This window comes from Oncorhynchus keta, chromosome 19 (genome assembly GCF_023373465.1).
Source record: "Oncorhynchus keta strain PuntledgeMale-10-30-2019 chromosome 19, Oket_V2, whole genome shotgun sequence".
NCBI classification, from domain to species: domain Eukaryota; kingdom Metazoa; phylum Chordata; class Actinopteri; order Salmoniformes; family Salmonidae; genus Oncorhynchus; species Oncorhynchus keta.
The window spans coordinates 38,836,073-38,849,670 of record NC_068439.1 but is presented as its reverse complement, the minus strand read 5'-3'; the positions used below and the strand labels follow the sequence as shown (position 1 = coordinate 38,849,670).

Here is a 13,598-nt window from a genome sequence, read left to right as displayed (position 1 = left end):
TGCTTGCTTATGTTGCTTGCTATGCTATTACACATAGGGCGACAATATTCTGTTTTCTGTCCAACTAGCTTGGATATAATTTCACACAATTTCACCATGATAATGTGTGTAGCGTGCAGCAAAACGATTACAACCTAACTAGCACATTATTGATTTGGTTAACTTTCATTGAGGTGACATCGTAAAGGTTTTCTGTGATTGTTTTGACTAGGTCCTAAGCTCAGTAAGGAATTTCCAATGCTGTAGGAAAACTTAAAACACGATATTTTGTATCTTTTGTGATATATTGAGTTTTTTGGAGTGTTTTATGCCTAGAATTAGCCAAGGAGGTTGTATGGTTCATTTGGTACCTATTCTGAAAGTTTGATAAGTTTTGCATAATGACATGTATATTTAATTGTGCAACACATGTATTTAGGGTGTCAGATTCATATACTGTAATTCAATGCAAATTCAGGGGCACTTCTGAAATATTTTGGAGCACCCTCTGGCATTGGCCAGGATGAGGAGGCATCTACCTCCTCAGCCACACAGGCCTCTTCAGAAATGATCTCAGAGCATCAGGATGAGGAGCCATCTACCTCCTCAGCCACACAGGCCTCTTCAGAAATTATCTCAGAGCATCAGGATGAGGAGCCATCTACCTCCTCAGCCACACAGGCCTCTTCAGAAATGATCTCAGAGCATCAGGATGAGGAGCCATCTACCTCCTCAGCCACACAGGCCTCTTCAGAAATTATCTCAGAGCATCAGGATGAGGAGCCATCTACCTCCTCAGCCACACAGGCCTCTTCAGAAATTATCTCAGAGCATCAGGATGAGGAGCCATCTACCTCCTCAGCCACACAGGTGTCTTCAGAAATGATCTCAGAGCATCAGGATGAGGAGCCAGTCACCTCCTCAAATGTTGTCTGAGTCTGAGGATGAAGACCCATTTGCTTCCACTTCTCCCCAGCAGGATTCTTCAGGTGTGTTTGTGCACACTGGTGTGTGTGGGTACACACATGTGTTTATGTGTGTACATCCCTGCATAACATAAACAAAATAAATCATTTCCCTTTTGCAAAGTTTTAAGTTTCCATATTGTAGGTAACAATGATGATTTAATTATTACTGGGTATGTATGTGGGATGATCCACCACTATAAATGCTGTGAATAACATGTGTAAAGTAATTCCCATGTGCTCTCCATTAGAAATGCCTGTAGCAGCATTCCCACCAAACCCTGCTGCTGAGGATGAACCACTGTCTACAGACCCTGCTGCCTGAGGATGAATCACTGTCTACAGACCCTGCTGCCTGAAGATTAATCACTGTCTACAGACCCTGCTGCCTGAGGATGAACCACTGTCTACAGACCCTGCTGCCGAGGATGAACCACTGTCTACAGACTCTGCTGCTGAGGATGAACCACTATCTACAGACCCTGCTGCTGAGGATGAACCACTGTCTACAGACCCTGCTGCTGAGGATGAACCACTGTCTGATGACCCTACTGACTGGCCTTCAGTTCTGACTGACAGAATTAAGATACAACCCCCCCCAAGGAATGAGAGTGATGGAAGAAGTTGCCACCACCAGTATTTCAGGAAGACCTTGGTGAGTGGTGAAAAAAATCCCTAGAAGTTGGTTGGTGCATTCTGAAAGAAACAACAGCCTCTTCTGCTTCTGCTGCAAACTCTTTTCTAAGAAGAAAATGTATTTAGAAAACTCAGGACTGACAGACTGGAAACATGCAAGTTCTTTGCCGACTTCACGCGACATCAGTCCAGAACACCAAAACTGCATGAAAACATGGAAAAAACAATGAGGATCAAAAAAGGGGAAACAATTGATAAGCATGAGATGGCTCTTATGGAGGCTGAGAGGATAAGATGGAGAGAGGTATGGACATGTCTGACTGCTATTGTGCAGTCTCTGGCAATTAGAAATCTGGCACTAAGGGGACACACAGAAACACTGTACTGTGTGTTTTTCTGTTAGCAATAGGTTAATAGTGTAATAATTAAATTCTCTTTTTTATTTGTATTTATATACTACAGTTTGTTTCTATTTGTCTTTGTTACTTCTTTTTGATATTTATGTGTATTTTTGTATGTGTTTTAATATTTACATAGTTTTAAATGTTATGATTATTTATTTGTGCAGGGAAATGGTTCCAATTGGTTTTCCACCATTCATTTTTCTCATAGGGGATTTTTAGAAACACTTCAAATAAGGGCTGTGCTTCGTGTTGGCTTACACTAGCGTGATATTTTAATAACCATGTAAATCTCTAGGGACAAGGTGACCTTTATCAATATATTTGGCTCTATTTACTCTCAGATTCGAAAATGCTAATTAGCATTAAAGTAAACATCATGCAAGACTACAAATTCATGCAAGCTCCTGCACGTCATCTCGAGCTGACAACTTTGCTAACAGGTATTGTGTCAATTTAAAAACTTGCACAAAAATGTTCACAGACTTGACCATTTAAAGAAATGTAGCCAATTTATTAATTACTACATTTACCGTAATATCCGGACTATAAACCGCTACTTTTTCTCCACGCTTTGAACCTCGCGGTTTATACAAGGACGTTGCTAATTTATGGATTTTCCCCGCTTTCGCAAGATTCATGCCGCCAAAAAACTGAGCACCGTCACATAATGTGACGTAAATGGAGCGCGCTCAAACTTCCCATCATTCTGATTACGGTAGTCATTTTGTCACCCTCATCATGGCAAAGACACGGAGAAATGCATATGATGCAGCTTTCAAGTTGAAGGCGATCGATCTGGCTGTTGGAAAAGGAAATAGAGCTGCTGCACGGGAGCTTGGCCTTAATGAGTCGATGATAAGACGTTGGAAACAGCAGCGCGAGGAACTGACTCCGTGCAAGAAGACAACAAAAGCTTTCAGAGGGAAGAAAAGCAGATGGCCCGAACTAGAAAATGAGCTTGAAGACTGGGTCAACACACAGAGAGCAGACGGCCGAGGTGTTTCAACTGTGCAGATCCGACTGAAAGCCAAAACAATCTCCAGCGCAATGAAGTTTGAGGATTTTAGAGGTGGACCATCGTGGTGTCTAAGATTTATGAGACGTAAAGGCCTGTCCATCAGGGTACGGACGAGTCTGGGTCAACAGCTCTGAAGCTATTCAACTCCCACACCGAAGGAGATGACTTCAGTGGTTTCAGCCTATTTATTTTTGTTACAAGCCGTGTTTCGTTTAAAAGCTGTGTAAAGTTAATTTGTTTCAATGTACGGGTAGGCACCTGCGGCTTATAGACATGTGCGGCTTATAGACATGTGCGGCTTATTTATGTACAAAATACATATTTTTTAAAATTCAGTGGGTGCGGTTTATATTCAGGTGCGTTTAATAGTCCAGAAATTACGGTAGCTAACATAGTTAATCCAGAAATTACATTTTTCTCGATTCGGCAGATTAGCAGCTGTTTAGCATTTCATATATATCATTTTTTTTTGGGGGGGGGGGGCTAAATATAGGGGAATATATTGATAAAAGTCACCTTGTCCTAGAGAGATTTACATGCTTATCAAAACTTCACACCAAGGTAAGCTTACATGAAACACAGCCCTTATTTTAAGTGTTTATAAAATCCCCTATTGGAAAAACGATTGGAACCATTTCCCTGTTTGACCACTAGGTTTTATGGGTGTTATGACTCATACTGTGGTACTCTATTTCGATCATCCAATAGCAGGGTTTCCCAAACTCTGTACTTTGTTCAGAAATAGACTACATTTTCTTAGATAAAATGCCTATTATTCCCATATAATGTTTGGACAATAAAAAAAATTAAATAGGGGGTGGGAGGTCATATAAACACAAACTTACTTCCTTGACAACAGCTCTGCTATGTGAAGCTCAAGAAGTATGAAATCCCTGACTTATCGGATTGACCATTTATAACCTTTACAAGGCTGTACATGGTCAATCAAATGTCAGCAGTGGCTGTACATAATTTACTGCATAGGGCCTATGCAAAAGTCAGGGCATTTATATTTATTGTGCTTAGCTGCGAAGAAGGAAGTTGTCAAGGAAGTGAGTTTGTGTTTATACTGGACCTCCTGCCTCCACATATCCTCTCAACCAATCATGTCAATGCAGAGCTATATGGAGCCCTCCACGTTGTTAAAAAAAAAAGGGCAGTGCAGGGTAGTACAGAGCTCAAATTGGTCTCTACATGCCTCCTGAGGCTCTGCAATTGCGTCACACCATCAGATTAAGCATGAATTGCTTTAAGCCTTATGTTCACCAAATGTATCAAACTCTTTATGTTCTGGTGGAAGTCATTCATTGTCAATGGAGCAGTACGCAACACTAGTTGGGGATGCCACAGTCACGCCATATGTCCACCAGGTGCACGGTGCGTTTTGCTATATGTTGTTTTTCAAGTTACAAGTTTTAATGTCACATGCACAAGTACAGTGAAATGCCTTTCTTGCAAACTCAAAACACAGCAATAATCAATAACAATAACTAAAAAAATATATTAAAAAAATAAGAAGAAATATGAAGAACACGATAAGTAAGTAAGCATACTATATACAGGGTCAGTTCCAATACCATATGTATAATGTGCAGGGATACTGGAGTAATGGAGGTAGATATGTATAGGTTTAAGTGACTAGGCATCAGGATATAAGATAAACAGTAGCAGCAGCTTGTATGTGAATGGGTGTGCGTGTGTGTAGAGTCAATATAAATGTATGCATGTTATGTGTGTGTGTGTGTGTATAGAGACATAAATAAACATAAAAGGGTAAATGAGGATACAAGGTTAACTTAGCAGGGTTCAAAACTAGATTCTGCCCGCTGGCCAATTTTTTTCTTGAGCAGATGGTCAGGGGGCTGGAACGTAATTACAAATAATTTGTAGTTTGCAAATTGACCGCAAGAAGCCCAAACAGATATGTTTGACTAAAATATTTTATATAATAATTTCAAACCTTGCTTTGTATACGATCATGTCATGTCTCTAGTATGCGTGGGAACGGATTTCTTAAATAAAAATCACTTGGAGCTGATTTCCTGGTGTTGTTTTTTGCTCAAAAAACCTGGAGGGCAAAATCAAATCACCAACGTGCATCACGGGCCGACAGCTGGGGAACCCAGCCATATGGAATACTGATTTCAAATCACTAGCTTGCCCTGTATGATGGCATGCTAAATTAGACAGAACAGTTCTGTGCATATTCATTTTGCATGGCATTCTTTTGGTTTACTAGAGTCAAATTTCCAATCCTTCAGCTGGTACCTTCACCTCTCTAACTAGATAATAGTCATTATCATTTGGCCTCTGTACATTGTGTCACAGTAAAAAGGTGTCCATTCTACTCAGGACCACTTTTAGTTGCTACTAATTTGAGTGGCCCATCAATTTAAATCCAATCTTTTTTTCATATTGGACATACATATTGCAGCATAAAAAATTATCTGTACATTGTGTCGCAGTAAAAGGGTGGGTCCATTCTACTCAGGAGCACTTCTACAATAGTTTCCAAATCTACAGAGTTTACACCCAGAGGATCGTAATAGTTTTATGTATGTCCAATATGAAAAAAAATACTGGATTTAAGTTTAAGTGCAGTGACACTCATCTGGGTGTTAACTCTGGATTTGGAAACTACAAGTGCTCATGAGTTCCCCTTTTACTGCGACACAATGTACAGATAATGTTGTACGGCGCATTAAATTATAGGAGTACACACACAAAAAAACATTGTTGACCATTTAGGCTTGGAAAAAAATAAAATGACAATATCTTATAGAAATACTTTTAATTATTCTTTGTATGATAATTAGTATAGAATATTGATAATTGTGCCAAAATTAGCAAAGTATACAGGTTTGGACTTTTATTCTGAAGAATTCCAAAAATCCGTGACCCAGAAGTAGTTACGGTAGTTAATCTTGACCGCTTGGCACATCTGTGAAGCAAGCAAGAATAACTAAGTACTTTTGGGTCACCGATTTTGAAATCTTTCAGAATAAAAGTCACGTTCAGACATTGGCTTGACCATGTACAGCCTTTTAAAGGTTATAAATTGATAATCCGACAAATACAGCATTTACTGTGATATGGCCTCTGCAGAAGTCAGGTATTTCATACTTCTTGAGCTTCACATAGCGAAGCTGTTGTCAAAAGGAAGTAAGTTTATATGACCTCCCGTCCCCACCTACCATCAACCAATCATGCCAACGCGGAGCTTTACAGGCATGAACAGAGCCCTTTACATTGTTACAACATTTAGGAGGAGCACAGAGATGTGGTGTGGAGCTTGATATTGAAACCTCCCGAGGCTTCGCAATTATGCCACACCCTCCGGAATCGCATTGCCAGATCAATCATAAATTGGCTTTCATTATTCTTGTTGGCGGAACTGAGGTGTTGCAATGTAGATGTGAATCAGGAAATGACATAGCCAGGTCTTCCATGTTTACGCAGATGTATGTTTCGCTAGTTTCTTCGAGGAGCTGTGCAGAGTGAAAATGCAAAGGACTTGACTTATGTAAAGTTATAACTCACCGGCATTTATATATCCGAAGTTAACGTCATATGCATGGCAAAGCTTAAGAACCTTGTTCGGTAATTCAAATTAAGACTCGTTTTAGCTGGCGACATATCGTTGCTACTAGCTGGCTAACGTTACCTAGCTAGCTTTCCCCACAACAAGGAGGCGGCAGAAGTAGCTAATGCATGTTGGCTAGCAAGCCTCTGATCCGTTTTTAGTATATTTTGGTGGACCTATATTGTGAGTGAGTGACAATAAGAGCCAGTCGTTTTTTGCCGTTGGAAGCAAGTCATGGCTGAATCCCAGAGAGCAGGCCAGTCAGAGGTAATTAACGTTTTTGAATTAATGCTAGCTAGTTAGTTATGTCTTCTGCAAGCGAGGTAGTTAGTTATATCGACCCTCCACTTCATTTCCCGCCCAAGAAAATCAACAAACTTAAACACTGCACTCTCAAAATTGGTTCTATTTGGTTCTCACTACGTTGGTATTTGATTGTAAAGCATGAGTTTGACATTACCCCCAGTAGCCATGACACTTGATCTGTCTGTTAACTGTGTTCTTGACTTTGTCCTGGTCAGGTCACGTGGTAATGAAAAACTCAGGGCCCTACTTATAGGACCATTATTAATAGAATATTGTCTTAACTCAGCATACAGGCGAGCCAAACAAGGAGATGGAGCAGCCAGCTCAGTCTGGAGCATCAGTGGATTCTATGGGCCCAGGAGCATCACGCAACAATGCACCAACAGCCTCGGCAGATGGAAACAGTGGGGATGATGCTACCAATGCAGTCAGTGCAAGTACCTCAACTATAGACGGGGCAGGGGATGCTGGTAATACAGAAACTGTGAAGGAATCCTTTGTAGAGAATTCAAAGACAGTGGAAGAAATGATAACCGATGCCTTGCTGACTGTGGGAGAAATGGCCAGTGAAGAGGATTCACAGAGAGGAAGAGAAACAGCCAGTGTAGATGGTTCACAGAAGGAGAGAGAAACAGCCAGTGTCGATGATTCACAGACGGAAAGAGAAACAGACAGTGTAGATGGTTCACAGACGGAAAGAGAACCAGCCAGTGTAGATGCTTCACAGACGGAAGGAGAAACAGACCATGTGGATGCTTCACAGACTGTAGGAGAAACGTCCAGTGTGGATGCTTCACAGATGGAAGGAGAAACAGACCGTGTGGATGCTTCACAGACTGTAGGAGAAACGTCCAGTGTGGATGCTTCACAGATGGAAGGAGAGACGGCCAGTGTGGATCCTTCACGGGCGGAAGGAGAAACGGCCAGTGTGGATCCTTCACGGGCGGAAGGAGAAACAGCCAGCGTGGATGCTTCACAGATGGAAAGAGAAACGTCCAGCGTGGATGCTTCACAGACGGAAAGAGAAGCGGCCAGCGTGGATGCTTCACAGACGGAAAGAGAAATGGCCAGCGTGAATGCTTCACAGACGGAAAGAGAAACTGCCATCGTGGATGCTTCACAGACGGAAAGAGAAGCGGCCAGCGTGGATGCTTCACAGACGGAAAGAGAAACGGCCAGCGTGGATGCTTCACAGACGGAAAGAGAAACGGCCAGCGTGGATGCTTCACAGACGGAAAGAGAAACGGCCAGCGTGGATGTTTCACAGACGGAAAGAGAAACGGCCAGCGTGGATGCTTCACAGACGGAAAGAGAAGCGGCCAGCGTGGATGCTTCACAGACGGAAAGAGAAGCGGCCAGCGTGGATGCTTCACAGACGGAAAGAGAAGCGGCCAGCGTGGATGCTTCACAGACGGAAAGAGAAGCGGCCAGCGTGGATGCTTCACAGACGGAAAGAGAAGTGGCCAGCGTGGATGCTTCACAGACGGAAAGAGAAGCGGCCAGCGTGGATGCTTCACAGACGGAAAGAGAAGCGGCCAGCGTGGATGCTTCACAGACGGAAAGAGAAGCGGCCAGCGTGGATGCTTCACAGACGGAAAGAGAAACGGCCAGCGTGGATGCTTCACAGACGGAAAGAGAAACGGCCAGCGTGGATGCTTCACAGACTGAAACAGCAAGTGCAGATGGTTCACAGAAGGAAAGAAAAACAGCCAGCGTAGATGCTTCAGAAACAGCCAGTGCAGACGCTTCACAGACGGAAAGAGAAAGGGCCAGCGTGGATGCTTCACAGACGGAAAGAGAAACAGCCAGTGCTGATGCTTCGCAGACGGAAAGAGAAACGGCCAGCGTGGGTGCTTCACAGACGGAAAGAGAAACAGCCAGTGCTGATGCTTCGCAGGCAGTCGGAGAAACCGTTGGCTCAGATGCACCCCAGACTGTGGAAGAAACAGGCAATACAAATGCTTCACAGACTAATGGTGGAACAGACAGCACAGACATACCTCTGGACATGGGAGTAGTGGATGCCGATGATGAGATGGAGGTCAATGCTATCAAAGTGGAGGAGGAACAGATGCAGGAGGAACACAACTTGGAGGGGATGCCCGTGATAACTGCTGTGGAAGAGGGAAGCGACATGGACGCTTTTAGCAGCAACTCCCTGGATCATGGGGATGAAGTGGAGAAGATGGACACCGGGACAGATGCACTGACGGAGAAGCAACGAGAGAAGCCCAGTAAGTGGACAACACTGATTCCATGCCTTCTATTGTGGATACAGGTAATAAGACTGCTGCCTGCAGCTTTTTGTTGGCTATACAAGTTTAGGATTGGGATTATCAATTGTTTCTGTAGTTTGCTTCATTCATTTCTTCAGGTTGTGTTTGTTTTTATGGATGAGATGCTACCCTAAACACTTCGCTATCTTGCTTGACACTCAATTGCTGATGGAATGCCCCAGTGTCGAAAGTCCTCAGACCTAAAAAACACGTCACCTTACTCATACTGTCCCATCTCTCAAACATTGTCTCCACGACAGAGGACACCGAGCAACCTGCTGAGCAGACCAGCTTTGAGGAGGCCAGCGGCTCGTCTCCACCTATGGAGGGGGACCATTCTGAAGATGTCAAACCATTTCACCCCAGTCCCACCTCTAGCGAAGCTTTTCTCCCACAGAACAGTAAAGGTGAGAGTCCACAAGAGTCAGTCTTTGGAATATACAGTCTTTGGCTGCATGATGTTCAGACATGACCCGACTACTTGAATGTTAGTGTGGTCCCTCACAATATTCAGATGCTAATGAGTACACTTCTGTTTCTCAGTAATGCTTTTACTGTTAAAAAAGAAATAATCAAATCTCAAGCTGAAAGACCGGTTGCTTGTTTTTCTGCAGGCTCTGACAGTCCTGCAGGGCTGGAGAATGGAGTGACAGGACAGCCAGTCAAAGCTGTGGATGTGAGTATCCTCTCTCCAGCACATCCGAAAGAAAAGAGTGAATTAATTTCCTCCCGAGTGACTACACAAGCTTGAGCTTGGCAGAAATGTAGCCACTGCTTATATGTATTAAAGATTGAGGTGTTGCGAAGGCTTTGTCAGAATACCTGTGTAATAGATGGCCGGTAAACATTCATCATTAACTTGCATGATTCCCATCTACAATTCTTACTGAATGTTGCATGCTGCTGTTGAATGTTCTCTGCAGTCTGCCCAGCCGACAGCAGAGCCTGTGTCCACCATCGTTGACACACTCTCCATGGTGAATGTGAAGGATGAGCCAGTGGATGAGGAGTATGACCAGGCCCTGGCTCCAGTCGTCCTCACAGAGGGCGTCAAGGATGAACCAGACGCAGCAGAGGTACGACATCTCTAAACTCACTGGCCTTGTTCTAACGGGACCATTCAGTTGTCTGAGCTACATGAACGTTGTCTATTGACGTCAATGCATTATAGTTCAAGCTGTGTGTGTATTTTATCCCAAATCCTGTGTGCGTGTTAAATGTATGTCACCTTTTTGTTATTTACAGGAGTTGAAAATCAGTAACGTCTTCTCTGTGGGCGGCGCCCCTACCCCAATCGGTGAGCAGGGCACTTTGATATTTGTACACATCAGGACACGTTAGTGGTCGCTCAACGGTCAAAGCCCTGAGGCAGTGTTTCTTAATCATGGTCCTAGGGACCCAAATGGGTGCATATTTTTGGGGTTGTTGCCCAAGCACTACACACCTGATTCCACTAATCAAATCATCAGCAAACCTGATTAGTGGAATCAGTGTGTCCCCAGGTTTGAGAAGAACTGCCTTAATGTCGAAACTTGGCTGCAGGTTTTTTTCTAGATCAAAAAGGGCCTTACGGGTGGCAGGGGGCAATTTTAACATTTAACAATTTTTGAATTTAACAGAACTTTAACAACGCTTATTTTGGCGGGGTAGAGATAGTGTTCCGTTTTTAAGCCAATTTCCTGCAATTCTAAAATGTTCTAGATAGAGCTGACATACATTTGTGCAGTTTTAATGCAAGTTTCTTTTGATGATTCATATTCTGCCATGGAGCTGAGAAACCTTTGCCGTTTTAAAGCTAATTTCCTGTTATTCTATGCATTTTGCCTTGGCTTATGCTGGGTTCTTTTGCTCAAACATACTAACAAAATGAATACTGCTAAATCAATTGTTTTTGGAATTGTCAATTCTCACTGATGTCTAGCTTTTGTTTTGGTAATTGATAGTTCTCAAAAATTGCGTTATTAAAAAAATATACAGTGCCTTCGAAGTATTCAGACCCCTGGCCCTTTTCGACATTTTGTTACGTTAAAGCCTTATTCTAACATTTATTACATTGTTTTTTTCGGTCATCAATCTACACACCAAATGTAAAAGAATAACTGGTTTTTAGACTTTTTCTAATTTATAAAAAATAAAAATGTCACATTTACATAAGTTTTCAGACCCTTTACTCAGTACTTTGAAGCACCATTGGCAGCAATTACAGCCTCGGGTCTTCTTGGCTATGACGCTTCAAGCTTGGCACAACTGTGTTTGGGGAGTTTCTCCCATTCTACTCTGTAGAGCCTCTCAAGCTCTGTCAGGAGGGATGGGGAGAATTGCTGTACAGCTATTTTCAGGTCTCTCCAGAGATGTTTGAGCGGGTTCTAGTCTGGGCTCTGGCTGGGCCACTCAAGGATATTCAGAGACGTCCAAAGCCACTCCTGCGTAGTATTGGCTGTGTGCTTAGGGTCGTTGTCCTATTGGAAGGTGAACCTTTATCCCCATCTGAGGTCCTGAGCGCTCTGGAGCTGGTTTTCATCAAGGATCTCTTTGTACTTTGATCCGTTCATCTTTGCCTCGATTCTGATTAGCCTCAAAGTCCCTGCCACTGGAAAAACACCCCCACGGCATGGTACTGCCACCACCATGCTTCACCGTAGACATAGTGCCAGGTTTCCTCCAGACGTGAAGCTTAGTATACAGTCGTGGCCAAAAGTTTTGAGAATGATACAAATATTAATTTTCACAAAGTCTGCTGCCTCAATTTGCATATACTCCAGAATGTTGTACTCCAGAATGTTATGAAGAGTAATCAGATGAATTGGAATTATTTGCAAAGTCCCTTTTGCCATGCAAATGAACTGAATCCCCCAAAAACATTTCCACTGCATTTCAGCCCTGCCACAAAAGGACCAGCTGATATCATGTCAGTGATTCTCTCGTTAACACAGTTGTGAGTGTTGACGAGGACAAGGCTGGAGATCACTCTGTCATGCTGATTGAGTTCGAATAACAGACTGGAAGCTTCAAAAGGAGGGTGGTGCTTGGAATCATTGTTCTTCCTCTGTAAACCATGGCTACCTGCAAGGAAACACGTGCTGTCATCATTGCTTTGCACAAAAAGGGCTTCACAGGCAAGGATATTGCTGCCAGTAAGAGTGCACCTAAATCAACCATTTATCGGATCATCAAGAACTTCAAGGAGAGCGGTTCAACTGTTGTGACGAAGGCTTCAGGGCGCCCAAGAAAGTCCAGCAAGCGCCAGGACCGTCTCCTAAAGTTGATTCAGCTGCGGGATCGGGGACCACCAGTACAGAGCTTGCTCAGGAATGGCAGCAGGTTTGAGTGCACCTGCACGCACAGTGAGGCAAAGACTTTTGGAGGATGGCCTGGTGTCATGAAGGGCAGCAAAGAAGCCACTTCTCTCCAGGAAAAACATAAGGGACAGACTAATATTCTATATAAGGTCCACAGTTGACAGTGCATGTTAGATCAAAAAGGCACCGATCTGAGGAAGGGTACCAAAAAACATCTGCCACATTGAAGGTCCCCAAGAACACAGTACCCTCCATCATTCTTAAATAGAACAAGTTTGGAACTACCAAGACACTTCCTAGAGCTGGCCGCCCGGCCAAACTGAGCAATCGGGAGAGAAGGGCCTTGGTCAGAAAGGTGACCAAGAACCCGATGCTCACTCTGACAGCGCTCCTCTGTGGAGATGGGCAAATCTGCCAGACGGACAATCATCTCTGCAGCACTCCACCAATCAGGCCTTTATGGTAGAGTGGCCAGACGGAAACCACTCAGTAAAAGGCACATGGGAGCCTGCTTGGAGTTTGCCAAAAGGCACCTCAAGGACTCTGACCACCAAAAACAAGACTCTCTGATCTGATGAAACTAAGATTGAACTATTTGGCCTGTACAGTCGTTGCCAAAAGTTTTGAGAATGACACAAATATACATTTTCAAAGTTTGCTGCTTCAGTGTCTTTAGATATTTTTGTAAGAAGTTACTATGGAATACTGAAGTATAATCACAAGCATTTCATAAGTGTCAAAGGATTTTATTGACAATTACATGAAGTTGATGCAGAGTCAATATTTGCAGTGTTGACCCTTCTTTTTCAAGACCTCTGCAATCCGCCCTGGCATGCTGTCAATTAACTTCTGGGCCACGTCCTGACTGATGGCATCATTCTTGCATAATCGTTGCTTGGAGTTTGTCAGAATGTGTGGGTTGTTTGTTTGTCCACCCGTCTCTTGAGGACTGACCACAGTTCTCAAAGGGATTAAAGTCTGGGGAGTTTCCTGGCCATGGACCCAAAATACCAATGTTTTGTTCCCTGAGACACTTAGTTATTGCTTTTGCCTTATGGCAAGGTGCTCCATCATACTGGAAAAGGCATTGTTCGTCACAAAACTGTTCCTGGATGGTTGGGAGAAGTTGCTC

General features: G+C 43.3%; 1 protein-coding gene across 6 annotated transcripts in view; it reads left to right on the top strand.

Annotated features, from left to right (window-relative positions):
- Window positions 1-2,656: 2,656 nt before the first annotated feature.
- The window catches only part of LOC118398246 (zinc finger MYM-type protein 4-like), a 46,812-nt gene continuing 35,870 nt past the window's right edge, over window positions 2,657-13,598 (top strand). For 3 of the 6 annotated variants that reach the window (XR_008071008.1, XR_008071009.1, XM_052470526.1), the window contains exons 1-6: window positions 2,657-3,106; window positions 7,178-9,125; window positions 9,428-9,574; window positions 9,782-9,843; window positions 10,091-10,243; window positions 10,413-10,464. Coding sequence is in view for 4 of the 6 variants with exons in the window: in XM_052470526.1 (XP_052326486.1) it covers window positions 2,663-3,106; window positions 7,178-9,125; window positions 9,428-9,574; window positions 9,782-9,843; window positions 10,091-10,243; window positions 10,413-10,464 (2,806 nt within the window). In the remaining 2 variants the exon portion in view is untranslated. Of the gene's footprint in view, window positions 3,107-6,046; window positions 6,853-7,177; window positions 9,126-9,427; window positions 9,575-9,781; window positions 9,844-10,090; window positions 10,244-10,412; window positions 10,465-13,598 lie in introns of those variants that run through there. The other 3 variants (XM_035793404.2, XM_035793403.2, XM_035793405.2) reach the window with 2 other exon arrangements.